Source organism: Osmerus mordax, chromosome 11 (genome assembly GCF_038355195.1).
Source record: "Osmerus mordax isolate fOsmMor3 chromosome 11, fOsmMor3.pri, whole genome shotgun sequence".
In the NCBI taxonomy this organism is placed as follows: Eukaryota; Metazoa; Chordata; class Actinopteri; order Osmeriformes; family Osmeridae; genus Osmerus; species Osmerus mordax.
The window spans coordinates 9,658,809-9,683,229 of NC_090060.1; the positions used below are offsets into that span (position 1 = coordinate 9,658,809).

A 24,421-nucleotide genomic window follows, 5' to 3' on the forward strand; every position below is an offset into this window, starting at 1 on the left:
TTACCACGCCAACCAGGTGGAGCGTGTGTCCTCCAGAACAGTAGTTGAGGCATATCATGCACTTTATCTTTTGAGAAACTTGACAGTCTTGTTTAGTGACGTGACAGTGTGCGTGGCGTCGGCATTGGCAATAGATATCCCAGAAGCCCGTCAACCAGGAAGTGGTCCTCAGTTGAAGGCAGAAAGGTTGGGTAAGGGTTTTTCTAAAATGATGGAGGAGGAAGAATTGGAATTTGCTGAGGATTTGGATGCTATTTTGCACCTCACACCAGAGGTGCAATTGGCTATTGAACAGGTAAATAACAATGTTAATGCACTGTAAGGGACACTTAGTTGTGTAGGTAGCTGAAGTCATTGTCGATATAGCTGGTCCAGTCTAACGCGTTAGTCAGCCAGCGTTAGCGAGCTGGCTAGCTAGTGGAAGCTGTGATCTGAGTTGTTAAACTGCTAGCGGACAACGTGTAACCAAAATGCAGATCAGTTTGCTAGCTACTTTAGTGTTGTATGTCGACACCGAAATCAGTGACGGGCGCTTAGTTGTTTGATGACAACATAGACAACATAGACAAGTGCTAGCTAGCTACAGACAGTAAACACGCTACACAGTAGTCTAGTTTAGTACAGTAACGTTAGCCTTGCTACTCTCCACACAGCGTCTGACTACCTAATAGGATACATAATACTATTCTTCCTACTGGTTTGCTTATTTACTTTGTGGAGTATTTTCCTGCTGCTGTGTCTGAAGGTGTTTCCCAGTCAAGACCCACTGGACAGAGCCGATTTCAATGCTGTGGAGTACATCAATACATTGTTCCCCACTGAACAGGTACAACATCATATGCATGTCATTACTTTCTGAAACGCATTTGGTTTTTGTTTTCAATTTCTTTACAATAGTATTTGGAGATCCATTGTTGTAACGTAGACATGTCCGCTAGAGGACGCTGTCTGCCCATGCTGTCTAGCACAAGGAATTTGGTACCATAGTTCAACGGTTGAGGGAGTGACTATTTAGATACAAAATGGTATATTTTATCACAAAATGGCAATGTTATTCATTTTGATTTTATGATTTCTTGTTCCTTCATAGTCGCTCGCTAATATTGACGATGTGGTGAACAAGATCCGCCTGAAGATTCGGTAAGTAGATACTATATTCATCACGACCAAGTGTTTAGGGCAGATTAGTGACATTTGTCAGAGGTGTTTAACAAAGTAGGTCTATGTCTGCTGTGTATTCTATGTTCTCAGGCGTCTGGATGATAGCATTAGGACTGTGGTGAGAGGCCAGACCAATGTGGGACAAGATGGCAGACACGTAAGGATGTTTTTTCAATATGGGACTGCTGCTTGCAGTTTTTGAGCACGTTGCTTGCTTGTTAGTTGTGTCTTTCTTAATCTGAGTGTGTTCTTGGTATCACTCTTGCTCTTGGGTTTGGACAGAGGGGGCTTTGATAGATGAATAGCAGTGAGCGACTGACTGAGAGTCAGGCCTCATTGGATGAGGCCCCACAGAGGGTGGTAACTGGGGTTAGCTGGGCCTCTCCTGCTAGTGATGGATGGGGTGCTTTTAGCCACCAGCGAGATGAAGGATGTCTATGGCATATTGCTGCTGCCTCTCACACACTCGCAGGTGCATACCTGCCAGCTCCTCGCTTGCAATCATTCAAAGACCGGCACACACACTCACACAAACATGCTGCCCCCCTCTCGCATATCACCACAGTGAGTTTATTACATGAGCTGGGTCTGTCTAACCAGAGCATTCTACTTTGGCATCTTCTTCTCATTACCGGTGAGACTATCCCTCCTCTTGACCAAGACGTCCTTGCCCTTCTCATTCTTTCCCTGCGTTCTCTCCTTTCTTTCTCCATCCACACAAATGGTATGGAAAAGGACTGGATGAGTCAGACCCAACCCCACTGTCTAAATTGGCATCTATTTGGAAAAAAGGGGGGAAAGATTCCCCTCCATAACGTTGGGATTCCATTTTGACCTGTGGTTTTGTGTCCCGCTGTTTTTGCCGGATCGTGTCGGAAAAATCTGTGATTTATGCAGAACTCAACTCTGACAGGGAATGGTGGTTTTAAGAGAACGGGACACCTGATGTTGAAGGTGTGTGTGTAGTGAAATAATCACTGAGATTAGGTGCGTGTGTGTGTTCTCTTGGTCTAGTCCCACTTGGCTACCACTGGAACATCTTAAGCATTCCTTACTGATTTCTGCCAACCTACGAGGTCTACACTGCATAGTTTGGTTTCTGGTCTCATCGCTGAGGCCCACTCAGCCATTCCTGTCACACAGAAGGAAAATCATTTCTGCAGACGGAAAGGTGCTTATTACGGAACGATAGAAGGATGGATGGAGGAACGGACAGAGAGTGAGAGAGAGATGGAGAGAGTTAGGTGAAAGGAAGGAAAGCATTGAATCAACTTCTCTGGCCTGATTAAGGTTTCAACAGCAGGCCTATGTGTAGACGAAGAAAAGAGAAGTTATGTGATGGATCGGTGAAGAGGGGCTGGAAAGGAAAGCAAGTAGGAGAGGAAGTGTAGGAGGGTTGGAAAAGTCTGGCCTAGTGGGTGTTTAGTCTGTAGGGAGGCAGCTATCAGCTGGACTGGGTGGGGATGAGATGTCTGCCTCAGATGCCCAGTCCCCTGGGAGCAGAATGCTGAATGCCAAGTGAAATTTACTGTGTGTGTTTTTCCGAAATAGATTATCGTCATTAAAAGACCAATCAATATCTAGCAGGCATTCATAATATTTTTTTAGGCCCACAAGGTATTCTTACAAGCCTTGAAGGAAAGCTTTGCTATAAGAAGCATCAGGTGACCTTAGAAGATGTAGAGTGAGGTGGTGGGAAGGAGGGTCGGGTGGGCAGTCAGTGTTATTAGAAGGAGAGAAGTTCATTAGCTAACCAAACATTTCCGATCAATTACACTCAGCCGGTCATTCCAGGTCATTTTCTTTGCATTATACTGGTTCACGTAGTTCAGCCACAGCCAAATTGCACAGTACACTCATATACACATACACATTCTCACACAGCTGGGTGTACTCATTTGGCAATATGGTGTCCCAACATTGTTAGGTCAGTGTGTGTGTGTGTGTGTGTGTGTGGCAGACATAGATGTTTCATTGTTACATTTGGCATATGGATCTACTTATTGTACAGACTAAGATAGTAACTTCCTTAGGAAGTCTGTGTAGATATTTAATAACAAAATCTGGGAGGGCAATTTATAGCCCCCCCCCATGTCATGAACTACATGTCTTTTCCCTCCCATTTTCACCCTCTTTCTCCCACCTTCTTGCACCTTGGCTGCTCTACTCAGTTTGCAGTCCAGCTTCTCTACTGATTGTGTTTGTCCTTTCAATATAAGTAGGAGAGCACAGCCGTGTGAAACATATTGTTTTTAATATAGAAATGCTTGGTCAAAATTGTTATCTCTGGTAAGACACTCATAAAAAGTTATTCCACATAGCCTAGCAAATGTTTAATTTTGGACAACAGTTCAAGTATCTGGTCTTCAAATAATTGCTTGTCATCATTCTCATCATCTGTGATTAGTATGTGGCATAGAGGGATGAGGGATACAGAGGAGCACCTTGAACTGCCCTCAGCACTGTCCATTTTGTGTCATGACCAGATGTGATCTTTCACCTTCGGACAGAAGAAAGACAACCACGCTGTCATCATGGGCGCCATCCCAGCTTTTACATTTTGGTCCCTTAATGGAACCCCCGTCCCCGAGACGTCCTTCCAAAACTCCCCAAATAGAGTCCACATGTGCAGCGCTGCTCTATTTCTGCTGGGGAGACATTCATCCTCCCCCTTGTCTGGCTCTGGGAACAGGAGATGGGGGGTGTGTGTGTTCATGTCTGCAGTGTGTGTGTGTGTGTGTGTGTGTGTGTATTGTTTTGTGTGTCTACTGAGAGAGATAGCCATCTCAGTTGTGTCCTCTGTTCCTGGATGCTCAGACGCTAGCAGGCTAAATGCAGGAAACGAGGGCTAGCAGAGAGGCCCGAGTCAGCCAACTGTACAAGTTCATTCAGGATCTTCAGGGGTCTAATGTTGGTTCAGCCTGGAGGGACTTAGTGATTACTCTTGAAGGTAGTTTAGTGAACTTAGCAATTTGGCCAAGTTGTTTTGAAGTTTAGTGGACCTGGTAATTAGTCCTAAAAGGAATTTTCAGCAGCATGTTTTTCTATTGGGACCCTGTGAGTGCTTGGAAAGTGAATCCTTCCTTTCTCCCTCCTTTGATGAAACTGCTGTCAATGAGGAAAGGGGTTAGTGTAAGCAGCAGGGTCTCAGTATAATTAAAGCCGTAGCTTTGATTAGCCTACTTGTTCACCTACCATCAAGTGATTCCACCAATGAAGCTAGAAAAGGATAGCCCACATATCTTATTCAGACAGAGCAGGACTGCTGGGCATTTTGCTTCATCCTAGACACCCTCAACTGGTTCTGACAAACATGGTTCCAAGGTTTCCCTTCCCCCAAGTCAGCCACTCAAATGCAATGCAGCTAACTCTGGGGGGTGAGGACTTTAAAGCAGTAGAGAGGGTTTACCAAGCCTGTGGTCTCAGTTCCCTAATAAGCCTTGAGGGCTGCATGGAACAATGCACTGAAAAATAGAGCAACAACACCAAGCCCTGTCTCTTTCTCTTCTCTTAGTCATCTTGACCTCTGGATTTGGCCAGTGGTTGTTACAGAGTAAAAAAGACTGCTCTTTTTGACTGGGTAGTTGACTAGTCCACCTTTTTCCCAGAGAGGTCTTCTTCTGACCTTGAGGAGTGGTATATGACCCAATCGCCTTGTGAGGCCTCTTAAGATGCAAGTCTTTCTGAGAGGAAAAAGGAATCCACTGCTGTCAACACAGTGTGTGTTCGCTAGGCTAATCTTTAACTGAGGAATTGGGATGTGTGTGTGGATGTGTGTGTGTGTGTTTGCCAGGGCTGTCCACTTGTGTCTCTGAAGAGGCTTGTAAAAGTGGTAAATTCCTTGGGCAGCTGGTGCCGGCTGTTAGCATTCCGTGTGTGTGTGTGTGTGAAGGAGAGCGAGAGGGGAGCCAACGTTGTCTCCGTGCTGCAGCAGTATTCAAGCCCGTCCCAAAACCTCTCCCCCAATTACGACTGGCATCAGATGGCAGCGGCAAAGCCCAGCTCAGACCATCAAAGCCCAGCTGCCCGGCACTAAAGGGAAACATTAGATAGCAATTAAACAATACTACAAAATGCAAAGCACCACACTTCACTCCTGACATGTTGAAAAGACATCGTTGAAGTTCGTAATATGGCCCCGCCTGCTGTTCTAGCTGTGGAGGTTGACTGCTATAAAGCGATACACAGGACACAATACCAAACCTAGGCTACATGTCTTTATGATCCGTTAGAAGTATTCACACTACTGTTTTGGTCCATCTGTCAGGTGATGATTTTTTCAGTGATGATTGTCAGTTGTCTTCCAGGAACATGATGTTGTGTGAATGTCAGCAGTATGAAGTGTCACTCGCCTGCTCTTCGACCACCAGTTAGTTTGTCAATCCCTGAGTGTTTTTGTGTTTGTTCAGGCTGCAGCCCACTCTCAGCCCCCCCTGGCACAGACTGAGGCACGGCTAGAATAGGTCCTCCTGGGTGGAATGTGAGAACAAACTGTGGGAGACAGTTTTCGTTCTTTTGCACCTTTCCGTTTTCTTTTTTTTATCACGCCATTCAGTTTGGTTTTCCATTTCCCAGCGAAGGCACATAGAAAGACTATTTATACAATTTGAAAATTGCCTTATTTGTTTATAGGCCTGTGTTTTAATCCTCATCTTCATTTGAGAAATATGCTGAAATTCAAACCAATAAGAACAAAATCACTGCTCTAACTATCATCCTGTTTTGTTTTTCTCTCTGCCTCTCCTCCTGCTCTCTGCCTTCCTTCCAGGCACTGGAGGAGGCCCAGGTTGCCATACAACAGCTATTTGGTAAAATCAAAGATATCAAGGACAAGGCAGAGAAGTCTGAGCAAATGGTGAGTAAACAATCTGCCCAACCAGCCACCCAACGCTGTTGTCCGGAACCTCCCTACCATGGGGCACATTGACACGTAGGTTTCCTATCAGGTTAGGTAGAGATTCTGGTTCTGGTAAGGTTTCTAAGTTGGAGTCTTCCAAACAAACTTCCTAAGAGAAGCAGCTTGGGAAGCAGAGTAACTATCTTGTCTGCTGAGTCAAAATGACTGAACGGTCTTGCTAGCACCCTCTGCAACACAACCATGTGAGGACTCAGATATCCTGTAGGTAGGGAGTGTTATTTTAAGTTAAGGTAATGCTCCTGCCATATGGTGTGTGTGTGTATGTGTGTTTGTGTGTGGAAGGGGGTTACAGGAAGGCCAGTGGGCTGGGTGGGTACAGTAAAGAGGGAGAGGGGAACAATAGAGTGGGGGACCCCTCCCTCAGCGGGTATGTTTGAGCTTCAGGCCGACGGGTGTGTCTCTCTCTCTGTCTCTCTCTCTCACTGTCTGTCTCTCTCTCTCACTGTCTGTCTCTCTCACTGTCTCTTTCTCTCGCTCTCTGTCCCTGTCCGTCTGTTTTTTTTATTCCCCTTTCATCCATCCCCCCTCCTCATTCCTCCACCTCAGGTGAAGGAGATAACGAGGGACATCAAGCAGCTGGACCATGCTAAGCGTCACCTGACCACCTCCATCACCACCCTCAACCACTTACACATGCTAGCCGGGGGCGTGGACTCCTTAGAGTGGGTATCCTGTCTCTAAAGCCAATCACTGGCCGAGACCTATACTTGGATTACCTTGTCATTAAGATTAGATACGGCCCCACAGTTTTGCAAAGATAAAGGATTTCCTGTTCACATACAATGTTATTTTGTGTGATTTCTGACTGTGTGCGTCAGGGCTATGACGAGGAAGAGGCAATATGGAGAGGTTGCTAACCTGCTACAAGGAGTGGTCAATGTTTTGGAACACTTCCAGAAATACATGGGCATTCCACAGATCAGACAGCTCTCGGAGAGGTAAAGTGCGCACACACACACATTTCTGACTTGTATACCTTATTGTGTGCCATTCAAATGTTGCTAACTGGACATCTGTTAAATTTGTTGGATTGATTGAGGGTGTTGGCCAAGCCAGGTCAGAAATATTCTGAAGATCAGATTATTTTTATAATTATGGTGGAGGCAGTGCATACACACACAATACACCCGCACACCCCCTCCCACACACCCACACAGAGGAAGGAAACACTGAATAGAGGTTCTTTATCCCTGCATTTTTCCACTGAGGGAGCCCTGAGAATGTACATTCCTCCTCCAGCATTGTGTTTTGTGTTTGTGTGTGCACATGTTAGATAAAGAGAATTTTGTCTTTGTACATAATTTTCGTAGCCTGTGGATGTGTGATGTTAAGTGTGTAAAGGTGTGTGTGATTGAGAGAGTAGGTCTTTTGTCCTTTCTGTATTTCTCTCTACAACAGAAACGGTTCTGTGTGCGTGCGTGCGTGCACGTGTGTGTGCACGTTAAGCACTATGCCAGACCCCATAGTGGGCCACAGAGCAAAGCCTCAGTTTCAGCCCACACACTCCCTGTCTCAACTTCTTCGTACAGCTGTGTTTGCGTGGATATCTGTTTTGCTTGGATTATTTGATAAAGACCTGGGTTGAGGAGGGCGTGTCAGGGAAATTGAGGGTGGTTTCATGATTTGTTCCCTAGTGTTTATCTAGGGATTTTGTGTGTGTGTGTGTACGCGTGCATAATGCTTTCCAAGTGATGGGAAAAGCAATCTTGTAGATGATTCTGGTGAAACAGAAAAGTAGTTTAACTGGAACGATGAGTCCAAACACACGCACTCACTTGTTACATATCTGTAAACCTCGTTTGGGCTGGCCATCTAATGTATTCCTCAGCTAATACTGTATGATGGTTGACACTGGTCGATACCATACAGGCTGGCTCCATGTTTTGATTCAAAGCCCCAAACTATCCTTTTGATGTTATGTGGACGATGATGTTTTGTATAGGTGTAACAGCTGTATGGAAAGACGGAGTGTTCTGGAGAGACAAACAGAAAGCTAGAGAGGGATGGACATTGGAAGGAACGAGGAGAGTAGATAGACCAGCAGATGCCCTGGCATGACTGTCTGTCTGTGTATCTGTGTGTGTCTCCACCCTCATTTGTTTGTTCTGGAAGGTTCTGGTTGTTCTGGGGTTGGGCTCAGAATAGTCTACCTTCCATAATGACACAAGGGTCTAGCAAACCTCAAATACTGCAGTTCCCACCTTGGCCTCGGCAGGGTGTTTTTCAATGTCAGTAAAAGAAGAATTCATCCTACACATTTTATCCACGACAGGGCCCTTTTGTCCACAGTTCAAATTTCAAATTGTCCACTGTGACATTTTCTGAATTTTTACTGTTTATTTTGTGCATTTTTAGATTGCGTTTTCTCAACAATTGATGAACATTCCATTGTCTTCCTCAGAGTGAAGGCGGCCCAGAGTGAACTGGGGACTCAGATCCTGGCAGATTTTGAAGAGGCCTTCCCCGTTCAGGGGTCCAAGGTAACACACCCACGTCATGATCCGCTTGTGAAATGTTTTCTTTGTTCGTCTTTTGTTTCGTTTGTTATTCAGCTGTCAACACCTTACCGTTTCATTGTGTGTTAGTGAGAGCACATGTGTGAACATGGCATACATTATGTCAAGTCATTGTGCAAATGTCAATCCAGCACTGTGTGTGTGTGTTAACCTGTGTGTGTGTGTGTGTGTTAACCTGTGTGTGTGTGTTAACCTGTGTGTGTGTGTGTGTGTTGTGTCTGTCTTCCCACAGAGGACGGGGGGGCCCAGTAATGTCCTCAGGGATGCCTGCTTGGTGGCCAACGTCCTGGACCCTCGAATTAAGCAGGAGATCATCAAGAAGTTCATCAGACAGCACCTCTCTGAGTATCTGGTGCTGTTCCAGGAGAACCAGGACGTGAGTGCTGACCAGAGGAGAACTCCACAGCCATCTTTGTTATGGAGGACAAAACTGTAAAAAAAAAAAAAAAAAGATGTTGTCAATAGAGTGTATACTTTTCTTGTCTTCCTCCTCCTCTCTCTCTACCCCGTCTTACTCAATGTTTCCTTTCCCTTTTCTCCCTCCCCTCTCCCTGTCTCTCCGTCAGGTGGCATGGCTGGATAAGATTGACAGGCGCTACGCCTGGATCAAGCGTCAGCTGGTGGACTACGAGGAGAAGTACGGACGTATGTTCCCAGAGGAGTGGTATATGACGGAGCGCATCGCTGTGGAGTTCTGCCACATCACAAGGTACACACACACACACACACACAAGCCTACACTTGTCCTCACTAGCTCAGAACAACAGATACACACACACACACAAGTACCTCAACAAAGCCTGACACAACTGACAGACACACGCAGACACATTGTGGGAGGGAGTGATGATCTAAAGCTTTAACTTGCCGACTCAACCAAACCGCCACGGCCAAATTTCAGTTTGGTCCTCGTTAGCCCAAATGAGCAGTGACCTTGTATTAACACATTACAGATGACATTGTGATGATTCTGTGCCTCTCTGCTTGTGTGTCGTCCAGGATAGAGCTGGCCAAAGTGATGCGAACGCGGGCCAAGGAGATTGAGGTCAAGCTGCTTTTGTTTGCCATCCAGAGGACAACAAACTTTGAGGGCCTGCTAGCCAAACGCTTCCCCGGCTGTACACTGACGGACGGACCTGGGGTAAGACACACACACACACACGCTCTTAGCTTGACTGTTTGGTTCGGTCCAGAGGTCACGCTGTCCTGGGTTTCTTCTCATCTATCAGTCTGGGACCCAAAGAGCTTTACTTGGGCTTAAGAGGCTGGTCGACTCCCTGGTTCACACTCTGTGCTGGTTTCCTGCTCTCCTTGAGTTCATCATTGATATAGAGTGGTCTGACATGGTAGGGACCCTAGCAAGAATGCAAGCAAGCCAGAGAAGATTACCCAATTTAGTGTGTTTGTGGGCACGTGCGTGTTTCTTCAGCAGAAGAAGCCGGAGACCCCTCTGGAGTCAACCAACCCCTTCCTGGAGGACGAGGCGGGAGAGGATGGGGGCTTGGAGAAGGAGGACGATCTGGATAGGGTGAGACCTTTTACCTTTGGAACACAGCTCCATATGGTCATTTGCTGTCCCTTAATCACAGGCTTATGTGAGGGGAGAATGAATCTCTTTTAAATGCCCCTTTGACTGTGTTGATGAAGGTAACCCTTTCATTTTGTGTCAATGAGTAGACAGTCACAGCCCCACATGTGATGCCTCTTGTTCTCGCTCTAGCCAAAGAAGCCCAAAGCACCGGAGAACCCTTTCCATGGCATCGTGTCGAAGTGCTTCGAACCTCATCTCTACGTCTACATAGAATCTCAAGATAAGTAAGTCACAAGCCCACACACTCGTGCTAGTCAAGTCACGTGGTGGCATGTAGACCCCAAAGTGGGTGTGTCAACATGTGGGAAGTTGACACAAACATCCAATACTTTTATTTAATCGCCTTTTCATCAAACTTCCTCCCTTTCTCTATCTGTCTTGTTTCTGTCTCCCTCTGTCTCTCTCTACTGTGGCAGAAATGTTTCCCATTAGCTGAATGACCACACTCTGAGAGAGGGGATCGAAAAATGCCGTCACAGCAGATCTCTCTTTCTCTCACACAGACTCGCACCCTCACACTTTCCGAGCTTGTCCTCGTCTACTCGTTTACCTCCTAGTCTGTTACTTTCCACTTCCTTTGTCACTTTTTCCCCTTTTTCATTTCTCCTCTCACCTTTCCATCATTTGTTCTAATCGTCTCTGTCTCAGACAGTGGTGTCTTCCCAGAAACAGAGCACCATTCTGGGCTTGGGCTCTCTCCCTGTGACCCCCTTAGATCTTGGATCTGTGGAGCATTGAGAATTAGTCTGGCGGGGTAGAGCAACGTGACCTAGTCTCCGGCAGTGGCCTCCTTTCAGGACCAGCCCAGACTACAACAGGCTTTAGACAGGCTTTTCAACAGATTGGACTAGAACAGGACTGAATAGTTTGATTGTTATCAGAAAGTGTGTTGTTCCTTGGCATCCTTTCATAGGAACATTGTGCTGACAGGGGAAGCGAGACAGGAAATGTGAGCCTTTTAAAGCATTAAAGCACAGACAGGCTCCACAAGAGGCCTGGCACCTGGAGATGTCTGGACGATGATGGAAAATCGTCCTTCTTGAATGCCTTTGGCGGGGGTGTGGGACAATCAATTCCCTTTTTTATGATCGTTGACACTATTTGTGTATGTGCATGCGTATGTTTGTCCCCACCCTCAGGAATTTGGGTGAGCTGATCGACCGCTTCGTGTCAGACTTCCGGGCGCAGGGCCCCCCCAAGGCGGGCACAGAGGAGGGCGGGGCGGTGCTGCCCAGCTGTGCCGACCTCTTTGTCTACTACAAGAAGTGCATGGTGCAGTGTTCCCAGCTCAGCACCGGGGAGCCCATGATCGCCCTCACCACCATCTTCCAGAAGTACCTCCGGGAATATGCCTGGAAGATCCTCTCCGGCAACCTGCCCAAGTGAGCATTCAACCGGGTCTGATAATCCACACTGCCCCTCACTTTGAGCTAAAGGTTTTGGACCACAATTCAAAAACCGTGATGTATTGCATGTCTCACTAGGCCTGGTTTAGGAAGACCGCGGTGTACAAAATCCTGATCTCTCGTTCAGGCTAAAAACAATAATTTATCATGAATGGACCCGCATTTAGAAATGTCTAGTACCAGAACCCAAGGACCAATGTAAAAAATATAAATAAAATCTAAGCTTTCTTTCCGTGTTCTGTATCTGTCTAAAACATTCTTAAGTCTTAGAAAATGACACGCAGTACAGAGTAGAAGTCATTTTGATGAACGAGGCTGTCAGTTTTCGATTTCTTCATCCCCTCAGAAGCGTGATTGGTCTTTTTGAAGGGGGAGTTTGATAGTTAATGTCTTCAGTTGTTGCAGTGTTTGATCTGTGGGCTCAGCATGTCATGTGGTTCTGGAGTTGTTTACGCTGCGGTGCTGCCTAATACACCATGAGCCAAAGCAGCTTTTTGACTCACTGGCCACATTAAAAGCCTCTATTCACTGTGGCGCACACACACAGACAGACCGCACTCCTCTTGTGTGGCATGATATCTGTCGTTTTTTGGGGTGGTTTAAAGGGGGCCCTTCTGGGTTTAGATGTTGCGGTTTTCACAAAAGTCTCGGCTGTTGTGATTTATTAAATAGAGGGGCATCGTTTTTTTTGGCCATGTTGCTGTGGCAACCTTGCCCTCCTGTTGGTCTGTGGTTGCTTCTCGATAATATCAACAAAAAAAAATCAATTTTGTTGTTTTCCTCCTGTCAGAACTGTCTTGAAACTGCTTTGGTTTCGAACCAGTGCTTTTTCCCCTTTCTCTGACATGCTCTCCCACCCCCCCACCTTTCTCTCTCCGCTTTCCACCACAGGACTAACAGTAGCAGTGTGGGGCTGACCATCAGCAGCCTGCTGAAGGAGAAGGAGGGCTCAGATGCCGCCAAGTTCACTGTGGAGGAGCTGTGTCTCATCTGCAGCATCCTCAGCACTGCTGAGTACTGCCTGGCAACCACGCAACAGGTCTCAGCACACACACACACACGCACACATGCAAATAAACAGATGCATAATGCATACTCATTCATATCAAAACCTCAAATCTTCATGAATAAACAGTTGCTCACCCTGAATCAGGAAACGGTTGATCTTGATCCAAAGCTCCAAACACATGCTGTGTTATATCCTGTTGTGTAACTTGCTTTGACAATCATTTGATTGCTACACTTGAATACTGGAATAGATTTATCAATAGGTCTGGTTTTGGAGAAAAAATTTGATTTACGTAAATAAACATGCTTCCTTGTAACTAAAGATGGAATTGTAAAGTTAAAGTATGTGAGCGTGTGTGTGTGTGTGTGTGCGCGCGCGTGTGTGTAAGTTGGAGGAGAAGCTCAAAGAGAAAGTGGATAAGACCCTGGTGGAGAGAATCAACCTGACTGGAGAGATGGATACCTTCAGCACGTATGTACCACACACACACAAATAACTTTTCCAGCAATTAAGTGTACTTGAATCTATATTTCCAATGGTATTTTCTTTGTCTTCCAGTGTGATCTCCAACAGTATCCAGCTGCTGGTCCAGGACCTGGATGCAGCGTGTGACCCTGCTCTCACCGCCATGAGCAAGGTGGGTCCCAGATAGGAACCTCCTGTTTCAGTCAGCCAGTCAGTGTGCTGACTCACTGACAAACTTTAGAATATTGTTCACTTCAGACCAAGCTAATTCCACATCTGCTGCTCATCACCGTAAACCTCTCTTTCTTCCTTACCTCTTGTTCTTTTTCTGACAACCTCTTTTTCTGTTCCATCACGCTAGTCATCACCTTCAACCTCACTATCGCTCACTATGCTCATTCTTTTTTTCTTCTTTATACCCAACATCCTCTCCCCTCCCAGATGCCGTGGCAGAGCGTGGAGCACGTGGGCGACCAGAGCCCTTACGTGACCTCGGTCATCATGCACATCAAGCAGAACGTGCCCATTGTTAGGGACAACCTGGCCTCAACGCGGAAATACTTCACCCAGTTCTGCATCAAGTTCACCAAGTGAGTGAACACTTCAGCTTAGTCATAAGTGGTGTTCTATGAACTAGTAAGTCTTTGAAGTCAGTAAGTACAAATTGTTATCTCTCTTTTAGTTCATTCATCCCCAAATTCATCAACCACCTGTTCAGGTGCAAGCCTATAAGCATGGTGGGGGCGGAACAGGTATGTTAACTGTCAAAAACAAGTACAAAAACATCTCAAATTAAGTATTATTAATTGGCATAGTTGTGTCTTATAAATATATGTGGAGTAGTGATTACATTTTTGAAAAATTCAAATGCATTATTGTGCCTTTCCTCGGACTTCCTGCAGCTCCTCTTAGACACCCACTCTCTGAAGACGGTTCTGTTGGACCTGCCATCCATCGGCTCACAGGTGCTCCGCAAAGCCCCCGCCAGCTACACCAAGATCGTGGTGAAGGGCATGACCCGTGCCGAGATGATCCTCAAGGTCAGAGCAGCAACGCTGACACAACCTGCTGACAATCTCTCCTCCACGCACCAGTGTGGAGCAATGTGTGTCCTCACAACCTTTAGCACACACAAATGAAACATCCTGATATAATATGTTTTATGTCTTCATTCAATCGCAGCAAATGCTTAAACATGGATCCTAGACTTGACCTTAGCTACTTAATTTGACGGAAACTTATCCTTGATGCCACATTATACACAACTTGTGTAGCTGTTAAACTTTTACCACATCCATTAACCTAAAAAACTAATCCAAACACCAACATCCTATCCTAAATTTCACATATGTTTATCATAACTATAAAGTCAGTAACCTGAACCATTAAACAGGCTAAAATGGGATTAGTTGAACATTATCATAAGTACTTTCACTTTCCACTGATTTGTACGTTACTAGCAAACAATAGGTTTACTAAATAATTTGTGGTTTGACCACAGAGACATTCTCTAAAATGTGTCTGACTCAAGTGAGCAGATTATCAATTTGAATTTAATTTTAGTCTGCCTAGCTTGAGTAACCTTTTAATTGTGTCTTCAGCTTCTACTCAGGAAAACATTTTTATGACCGTGTACCTATAAACTGGCCCACCTCATGTTAGGTATGGGAATATGAGCCAAGCTGTGCTCCCTCTGATTTCATGAGTGAGACAGAGGAAGGCAGGATTTACACAAACACACACATATACACCCCACACTACACAACACGCACAACTAGCTTTTGGAAATGCTAGATTCAGGGGAAACCGACCTATCTTTTGTCTGGATCCCTTGCCTTATAGGATACCTTTAAACCCCGCCCATCCTATCTCACTCCTATCTCATCTGCACTCGGTTGGGGGAGTGTTTCCTGTTGTCCTCGGGCAGGAATGCATCATTGATCTGCCTAACGACCAGACTGGGACCTGCTCTAAAATACACAACATCCTACAGTCTCTGTCATCAGGAGTAGAATACAGCTCTTTTCTGCTGTCCCTGTGTGTCTCTCTGGCAGGCATTTAGCAAGCAAAACTAAATATCACTGACTTTTATTTAACTCTCAACACTTCTTGTGTGTGTAAATACTCTGACGGTTTAAGTCTCAGATACAGTAAGCATAAGAGTAAGCCATATTCGAACAAAAACTAAAATGTAAATGCTGTGACGTTTAAAAAAAGGCTCAGACATTTCTAGTTCCTTACAGCAAGTTATGAAAGTTATCACAGAATTTCTTACACCACATAACCTTGTGCAACATCTTCCTTTACGTGCTTGTAATACGCCACATCGCTGCTTTGAAACCGCCTCATGCATTGTTTAGCCAACTCTCCATGTCATCACTTCCAGGCTGCCAACACCCTGGACGTGTATGGATGGCTCCACATGTGGACCACAAAGCCTTTAGTCCTTGGGGGGAATGCCTTGAATGTGTTTACATACATTCCCCCTGGTCCGCTCACTGTAGCCCTAAGACCCAGCCTTGAAGTTGTAAAAAGCCGTACAAGTGCAGAGAGGCTTGCCCTAATCTGTCCAATGTTTCTGTCTGACTGGTACCTATAGGTAACCCCCCCCCCCCATCCAACACACACACACACACACACAAGTAATTGATCCCACATTGACATACAGGGACTAAAACAGAAACACGTAGAAAAAAGCATGATTTCCCTCTTCAACCCTATTCGCGAAACTCAGAACAGTAGCATACACAATAATATTCACAGGTGCAAAGTTTAGGTGAACTTTGATACAGGTTACAGAATGATTGTGAGTTTTGGATACAGTATGTTCTTTCAGCCAGGTTTTTAAAGAGAGTTGGTGAGATCTGAATTTGAGTTGCTTTGAAGTATTGTACTAGATCATGATAAATTCCTAATGATATTTGGAGGGATTTTCTCTACATCACCCAGCCTTTTGTCAGATCATACAGAGCCCTTGTCCTAGAATCTATGTAGATTTGTTTCTGTCTCTCTGAGGCAGCTTTGGCCAGCATGAGGCCCGTGAGACGTGGCTGTTTTCCACACTTCCAGCCCACACCACCCCACCCCAGCCCTCTCCCTACCACCAATGCTCTTTTCAGGGGTGGGAGTGGAAAGGCTACCCCCCTCCTCCTCTACACACACCACCATCTCCCTTCAGCCTGAATGTTTTTTCCTCTTCTTTCCTCCCCCCTTTCTTCTCTCTCTTTTTTTACGGGGCGAGCTAACTACAACAAGGTCCCTCAAGGCTTTCCCTTGGCCCTGCTCCAGGACAGTTGCTTAGTAAATCACTCAGTCCACAGGGGAAGGAAGCCAGAGAATTCCAGACAATCCACAGCTTTGAATGTCCCTCTCACTCTCTCGCTCTATGGCCCTCTCGTTCACTCTATCTCTGTCTTCTTCTATAACACACACGTTCTGTCCCTACAGCTGCCTCCTACTCTGTCTCTATCTTTCTCCAGGGAAACTTTGGAACAGGAGCTGGGCTAGGTTGGATGTTGGTATTGGGCTAGGGTGAAATGTTTTGGGGAATGGATGGAAGGAGAAGGGAAGGGTGCAATTCCAACTACCTTTTCGTTTTTTTTTTCTCCATCAGTATCTGTCAACCATGTGTTCGTCTGTAGCGGCTAAGAACGCTCAGCACTATCTGATCAATGTTTTTTTTTTTTTATCTCACTACCCTAAAGAATGAAAAAAAGAGAGTCTGGTACACAGACTTGGCTAAAGCCCTTAAAGTTAACCTTTTTCTCGTCTCTCTACTAATACCCATTTTTGCCAAAAATCTCTCATTATACCTCAGAAGATAATTACCGTGACCATTAGGAAGGCTAATTCACGTCCGCTCATGCATGGAGTAATTGGTCTGTAAAAAGACGAGAAAGGAGGGGGCAGCCCTAAATATAGCACTGCGGTGTGGGCTCATTGTTTTCAGCTTCAACCACTTGCAATACTGTCTTATGTACTCCGCCCCATCCCCCAATCTCAGTTTGCTGTATGGTACAGTACCATGTGCCCATGTGGAATCACTTAAAGATCTTGTCGGTTGTCCCGTGAAAGGTGCTCATGTGAAAGCTCATGTTAAATGGGATTATGAAGATGTGTGAATGTATCAGTCATATTGATGTTGTGTCGTGTGTCCCCACCCCCCACCCCCACCCCATCTTTTCAGGTGGTAATGGCGCCACATGAACCCCCAGTGGTGTTTGTGGATAACTACATCAAGCTGTTGGCTGACGGCAACCCTGAGACCTTCCAGAAAATTCTGGACATGAAGGTGGGTTCAGTTCCCCTTTTTTTGGCCAAAGACACTGCCTTTCACTTGTTCATCCTCTTCCTGCTCATTCAGCCTTGTTGTCTTGCTGTCCAGTGGCTTTTTTATGGTGTTGTGAAATGATTTTCTTGCATCTTGTTGCTTCCTGTTTGTTACAGTTTTCACCCCCCTCTCCTCTTGTTCATCGCATCATTTCTCTAACACTTAGTTTTTTGGAGGACAGGCAAAATGAATAATGGATAGATGTACAAGGGCAGATTATAGTACATTATTGTTTGTGGTGAGACAGTTCTGTACTGCATTTCCCAATGTCTTCCTTTTGTTGTGTTTCATGCAGGGTCTGAAACGCAGTGAGCAGAGCAGTATGCTGGAGCTGTTCAGACAGAGGCTGCCAACCCCTCCATCTGGAGCTGATGGGGGTCCCTCTCTTTCCTTCAGCGCCCCTACCCCTGAGCAGGAGTCCTCCCGCATCCGCAGGCTGGAGAAGCTCATTAAGAAGAGACTGTGAAACACACACATGCAGTCAACCTCAAAAGGAGAAGAACTGGGCTTCTCACTTTCCTCTACAAATCCTCTGATCACACATACATACAAACAGTTTCTCATGACATAGGCTCCCTGTTTAGTGATTATGGAACATTGTGGGTAAAGCAGAGAGACTAATATATAGCTTTTTTTATTAGCGTTAATATGACCTGTACAATTTCAATGTCAAATTATGAAGACATTTCCTCAACTGCAATATGCTGTTGGCACATGAGAAATGTACTTCTCGTTAAGTTTTTTTGTTTTTTGGTTCTTCTTTAACGACACTAATACCTAAGCTTTGTGTTGTCGTTAAATGTACAGTACATCATACACTATACAAAGCTGAAAATGTGTTTGCACTTAGACTAAATCAAGAGCTACCAACTAACTCAAAACTGCTTGAGGCAACATGCTGCCACTCTGGCAACTATCCATACCAGACTGAAAAAAGTTGAAATCTTTGAATGTTCAAGCGTGTTGTCTGTGTAGATTGATAAATTGCTATTAGTTTGCTCTATGAAGTAATGGAGGCAGTAGGGTGAGTCTATTTCAGATGTCTAGTGTTTCAGTTTGGGTAGAGACATTTATTGGGTTTTGATGTTACAATGGTGTCCCATCATGCATTGCTGCCTGGTCTCCAGGTTTAGTGATTAAGCCCTCAGTTCTGGAACTGGGAGGATCTTGAGATTTCCTGTCTCTTCAATCAGACACCGGGCAGTTTCTTTGGGGCTTTTAAACTCCCCCAATGTTATTTGGGAAATTAAAACCAGTCCATGCCTTAAAAAGCAGCCTTTGGCCAGGAGAGTTGTGTATGTGTGTGCATGATGTGAAGTGTTTCAATTTCTTTAACCTTTCCCTGAAGTACCTCCCAGACACTGAGCCCTATGTGTGTTGTCATGTCAGCTGATTTAGCTAAATTGAAAGTGAAAACTTGAAGGTGGTGAATGATTCCTGGCCAGACTTAGATTATCAATGGCTGGTGACAGTAAGCTCTTTTGAATTGAGTTTGAACATAATCAAGCCAGCCTCAAACCAACATTTTAACTGGATTGTTAAAGTTGAAAAGGTGTTAGCCTCTGCTGGCAATGTAGTGAGTTATTTCTCCATTCTGCTCAGTCCATCTGTATATTGTTTTGTCCTGCAAGATAATTGAAATGGTTTATTTTATTTTAAATTAAGGTCAAGCATCATAGTGTAGAGGTTGGGGTTTAAATGGTTTTGATTGTGTAAGATGTGATTCGTAGCATGGACCTCTGTCCCCTTGAAAAGAAAGTGTTTGATAAATGGATTAATATATTAATGCTGTTCTTGATGTAGGCCTACATTCCTGCCTTCGGTTGATTATCATAATCTGTATTTTCAGAGTAATATTACCTATCTGGCAACTACTGGAGTAAAAGTTTGCCATAACCTGTCTTGTTTTACTGTTTCGTATTAGGCAACTGCCTTTGCAAACAACTGTAGGTCCTTGTACCATAAGAAGAAACAAAACATTCAGCAATATTACAAATTAATCGGGGTTGATGGGTAGACAAAGTTCTTTCTTGCCAGTGTTTGCCAAGGGGAGGGGATGAAAGAGTTCCCATGTTTCGTTTTGTCGCCTCTAATCTTTCCTCCAACCAGCAGCAAGAGGCCGTTTTAAAAGGCGTTTCCATCCCTGTATTTACTTGAAAAACAATGAACCCTTTTGATAGAAGAGAAATTTGAAGACATGCAGGCGGGACAACTGAATGCCCACTCATATAACACAACATAATTTAACGCTGTCAAAATGTATTTATTTCTCTTTCGTTGTCATGACGAAAAAAATCACGTAACTAATTTGGACGGGATATAGCTGCACGTGCAATTCAAAAACCGGAAAGGTATATATTTTTTTCTTTCTGAAATGTTAAGACATTTTTGTTTGGAAACACTGGATTACCGACAGTCGTAAACTGTATTGCCAAGCAACGGAGGTTGATGCTAGTAATTGCCGTCAGGCATTTGTAGTTGCGTGGTCACAAGGAGTCCTATAATATACGCAGGCTAGTTAGATCGATTGAGCACTAGTCTGTTTACAGGGGCTACTCTCGCTACTCAATCGGTTTCGACACACTTGATACCTGGTTTGAATTGATCGTTGTTATAGCTCATGTTAAGCTGACCTACCTGAAAAGTGGGACCATTTGTCTGTTGAACTGAAAGAAATGGTGGGCAGACTAAATTTGCCGAATGTGTGTGACGACGATCCACTGGATATGAGCTGCAAAGCTGAACGGGCACTTGACAGCCCGGACTCCGGACTACCTCCAAGCCCCAGTCCTAGCGCTTGGCTATTGTCCCCGTGTGGCGATAAAGGAGCAATAAGTCCCGTTTCTGAAGACGAGGGCAAAGGGTCAGGGTTGGTACGTATAACTTTTAACAACTGTATACAAAATGTCGTATTATTCCTAGCTAACTTGTTACCAAAAAAAATGATAGGCTACATTTCGATCAAACTTGCAAAACGTTTCTTCGGACTTTGGCAAGTTGCATTTGCAATTGTTTAATGTAATTTTACTAAATTGACATGCCAGGGCCAGTCATGTCAATAAAAATGATCCATAATAGTTTTTAGCATCTCTGGTTGGTTATCTTGGGCTTGGGAAACTGGGTCACGTAAATACTAAATTGGGTCAGTAACGTTACCACCTCCACCAAATCCTTTCTCCTTATGTGTGTTGACGGTCGGCTGACTTTGCAGGTTCCAGTTTTACAAATTGGATCTGTTCCCCAGCTGCACCCGTTGTCTTACGGAGAGGGAATAGAACTGGATCCACTACCGCCCAAGGAAATACGGTAAATGTTCTGAATAACTGCATGCCTTTGTCGAAGGCGTTTTTATTTGTGGTTTATAGGCTGTCTGCAAATCGGTGTATGTAGGCTACTTACATCTTCGACTAAAAAACTGTTGTCGATAGGCCTAATGGGGTACATTTTGGAGTAAGATAGTATTGGGTCACTGTATCTGTTATGCACACAGGAGTATGTAGAGTGGTTTCACAACATGGTTGTACAAAAACAAGGCCTACACTGCAACCAAATTCAGAATGTGCTTATAGGAAAGTAAATTCCCTGATCTTTGACATTCACCAGATACACCTCAGCTGTGCACTACGACTCTGAGCGCCACTTCATCCATGATATAGCCCTCCAGCCACGAGGCCTGGGTCTGGAGCACTGCAGCCAGACTGTCATCACCCTGCCCCACAGCACCTGGAGACACTACAAGACCCAACTGGAGTTCCAGCCTCGCCAACGAGCCCAGCGCTTTCAGAGCACCACTATTGTGTACCCAAAACATGCCCGTGCAGTCTACACCACAGAGCTAAGCTTCGACAGCCGCCGGCTATCCAAACGCTTCCTCTCCAGTGTGGAGCTAGAGGCTGTTGATCGCAGCAGGATACCCCAGTGAGAGTAGAAGGAAGCTGGGTAACAACCTGTTGGAGGGCTCCTTTATTTGTTGCAATGGACTAGTGTGAACGATTTGTTTTTAAACTAGACATTGAACTTGGGACTATGAACTTAATAGATGATGTCAACAAAAGCATTTTGATCAAGAAGTAAAAGGCTGTTTGGAAAGTGTCCTCTTTAACATAGTTGTTTGCGACCAGTCCAAAACCTGCTGTTGGGGCTGATGAAAATACGATTTTCCAATTCAAGACTCTAATATAACAGCTGCGTTTCCATGCAGGATTTGTAGTTTTGAACGAAAGTGACTTTGGATTTGTAGAAGCAAAGGGTGTTGTAAAGTTACTGTACTCAATTGGGCCACAACATGGCTTTCAGGTCACAGGGTATGTGGGTGGGAATTTTGCACAAAGTTGGCTCAATGGATTCTCTAGGCATGGAGAGAGAAAGATAAATATTCATGTTATCCTAACACTTCACTGTACATATGGTTCTTAATTTAGAAAATGTTTTATCATAGATCATGTAAAGTTGAGCAAATTGCAGCTAGTTTCATTTTTATCTGTATTCTGGGAGAGTGGGAAGTGCTTTTAAATTAATTTTTTAATGGACTGAAGCCATAATGGATCATAATTGCTCAGATGGTTATTTGAAGGTTTAATATCTGCTGAGACTGACTGGCTTTTTACTAACATGTTATCAAGCACTATTCAATTAGTAAATTATACTCTCCTGTTTGGCCAATAAGTCTGATATGTCTCAATTTCATCTATCACCTCAATATTTGTAGTGATTCAAGGGTATCCACACTCCTTGTCCTAAAGGGACATACTTTGAAGACAGAACAGTGTTTGTGACACTTGTTTGCCTCATCAAAGTTAAATGATGTGCCTGGATTTAAAGCTGTATGTTTTTAAATGTGTTTAAAATAAAATATAACAGTGTTGTCATATGATTTCATAATGAATTTAGTGCCATGTAAAAATAATTATAATAATGAGGTGCATTATGACAAGACATTTGGAAAACAATTTAATCAATTGAAAAGGCTATTGGAATGCACAATGAACTGATGTTGTCTCATTGTTTCAACATCCATGCCCTCTACAGGGTAAGACTGCTCAAGATGTTTCTTAAAAATTACATCCTACATCATTCTTGATTTTTAAACTTTTTCATCCATAGGGCTCGTGCAGTGGTCTGTCCAAACCTGATGAATGACAGATGCTGCATTCTTGACAATCTTTAAGATGAAATTCAGTTTATTCATAAGGATTTTTTTTCTTCAACTAATTTGTCACACATATTCTTGTGACAAGACTGACACCTATAGGCGATGCTGAGTAGTGACGCCATTGCTTTCCGGGTGGAGGAATTACAGTCAGGGTTTATCCAATTATTTGAAACCTCAAAACAGTCAAGATTTGTATTATCCCATTCCAAAACATAGCCTTGCCTAAATGTCATCTATTTCCTCAAATCTGTCTTTTCTTTCAAGTTGCTTGAGGTTAGGCATACCTCATGAGTTTAGGTGTAGGCAACCCCATTGTTTGTCTTGTAAGTCCAAGCCTTGGTATAGATAGATTTGTTCTAAAAATGTGGTTTCACTATTAGCCTACTCCCAGTTTTACAGGTTTTGATGTGTTGAATTCATAACTTGTTATGTTGTTGCCCTTGTTATCCTTAATTTTAGGCAAGCTCTCTTAACATCTAGTAGGCCTAACTGTAAGGCATGTAGCTAATAATCACAGACAGTGACTGTAAATTTACGTGGGTTACTGATTGTCAGATGGCAAATTTCTAAGAAGGCAGGGATTATGCCTATAATACAACAGTATGCCTATACTATAGCCTTCCGTACCTGCATCGTCTGAGTTTATTGGTGAGCTGTGGTTTATCGATCTGCGTTTCTTATTCAATAGGCCTTTATGCTCTCTCCTCTTTTTCTTAAAGTCTAAGGCCTCTTCAAAATATTTACATCGTGTAGTATCATCCATGTTTTCCATTACGAATCAATTTTAATATGCAACTAAAATAGGCTAGGCCTACTTGGCCTACAATTTCAGATCAGTTTTCGAAAACATCGCTCCATGGAAACGGACTAATGCGCGTAACAGCAACCCATGAGTGGATAATAGATTTTGGGGTTATGCTTTATTTATATATTTGGTAGGCAACAATAGGTTTGTTTGATAGGCTACTAAAAAGTCACTAAGACATTTTCTTGTAAGACAAGGCTACTGTTTCAGGAATAATTTATATGGGCCTAGTTCTAGACTTGAGAAATGTGTTTCTTTAGTGTTAGGCCTAGCCTAGGGCTATAGCCGACGTCGCGGCAACGTTGCCAGAAGGTAATGTCGCGGGTGACCAAATGAGCACTAGCAACGTTGCCGCAACGTCATGTGTTAGCTGAGTAGGCTATATCTCGTTAACCGTGATGCAGAGTTGTAATTATTCCTTGAGATATTTGGAGACAATGTCGGAAAAGAGTGATGGTTATGGTCTTACTTCTGCCACCAACCTGCTAGTAGGCTACAGTACCACCAGAGTGAGAAAAAAACTGATCTGAAATTGTAGGCCAAGTAGGCCTAGCCTATTTTAGTTGCATATTAAAATTGATTCGTAATGGAAAACATGGATGATACTACACGATGTAAATATTTTGAAGAGGCCTTAGACTGTAAGAAAAAGAGGAGAGAGCATAAAGGCCTATTGAATACAGTCTAACGTTTTTGCCAAAAAAGTTAAGCGGGTGCATACTAAAGGTCTAGGCCTATCGCAACATTTCTGAACCTGGCAGGATGTCCATGTTTTCCATAAAAACATGATATTAGTGTGAAATGGAAATATAGCTAGATCTTCCGGATCTTGGCAATACTCACACGGAATAGACTTCATTTCTCAAAATAAGAATTTACTGTCAAAAGGAAGTTATTTGTTTTTGGCCATTTTGAGCCTGTTATGCACTCAAAAAAATGCAGAGTGCGGGTTTAAGATGGCACAATGATGCCATCTGTTGGTAAATGGTAAATCAAATGGATCTGACGTCAACAAGGGGGTGTAACTTGAGTCGAACAAGTCCGGACATTACAATCCTGTTATGTTCT

At 44.1% G+C, this 24,421-nt stretch overlaps 2 protein-coding genes across 4 annotated transcripts; both read left to right on the forward strand.

Moving 5' to 3' along the window:
* Positions 1 to 167: 167 nt before the first annotated feature.
* On the forward strand, positions 168 to 19,292 carry vps53 (VPS53 subunit of GARP complex). Of its 2 annotated transcripts, none has more exons than XM_067246927.1 (22): positions 168 to 295; positions 746 to 826; positions 1,091 to 1,140; positions 1,252 to 1,318; positions 5,930 to 6,016; positions 6,626 to 6,741; positions 6,898 to 7,017; positions 8,481 to 8,559; positions 8,828 to 8,971; positions 9,162 to 9,304; positions 9,595 to 9,736; positions 10,025 to 10,123; positions 10,316 to 10,410; positions 11,326 to 11,568; positions 12,484 to 12,631; positions 12,990 to 13,072; positions 13,160 to 13,238; positions 13,508 to 13,656; positions 13,749 to 13,818; positions 13,969 to 14,106; positions 17,253 to 17,357; positions 17,692 to 19,292. In XM_067246927.1, the coding sequence occupies exons 1-22, from the start codon at positions 209 to 211 to the stop codon at positions 17,860 to 17,862; spliced, it is 2,496 nt and encodes an 831-aa protein (XP_067103028.1). In that variant the 5' UTR covers positions 168 to 208; the 3' UTR covers positions 17,863 to 19,292. The 2 variants fall into 2 exon arrangements, with proteins under 2 accessions (XP_067103028.1, XP_067103029.1); XM_067246928.1 differs by having other exon boundaries at positions 10,028 to 10,123.
* A 164-nt stretch (positions 19,293 to 19,456) lies between these two features.
* On the forward strand, positions 19,457 to 22,264 carry rflnb (refilin B). 2 transcript variants are annotated; one of them, XM_067246264.1, is made up of 4 exons: positions 19,457 to 19,747; positions 20,070 to 20,269; positions 20,608 to 20,702; positions 21,000 to 22,264. In XM_067246264.1, the coding sequence occupies exons 2-4, from the start codon at positions 20,072 to 20,074 to the stop codon at positions 21,316 to 21,318; spliced, it is 612 nt and encodes a 203-aa protein (XP_067102365.1). In that variant the 5' UTR covers positions 19,457 to 19,747; positions 20,070 to 20,071; the 3' UTR covers positions 21,319 to 22,264. The 2 variants fall into 2 exon arrangements, with proteins under 2 accessions (XP_067102365.1, XP_067102366.1); XM_067246265.1 differs by having other exon boundaries at positions 19,457 to 20,269; positions 20,641 to 20,702.
* Positions 22,265 to 24,421: the final 2,157 nt, after the last annotated feature.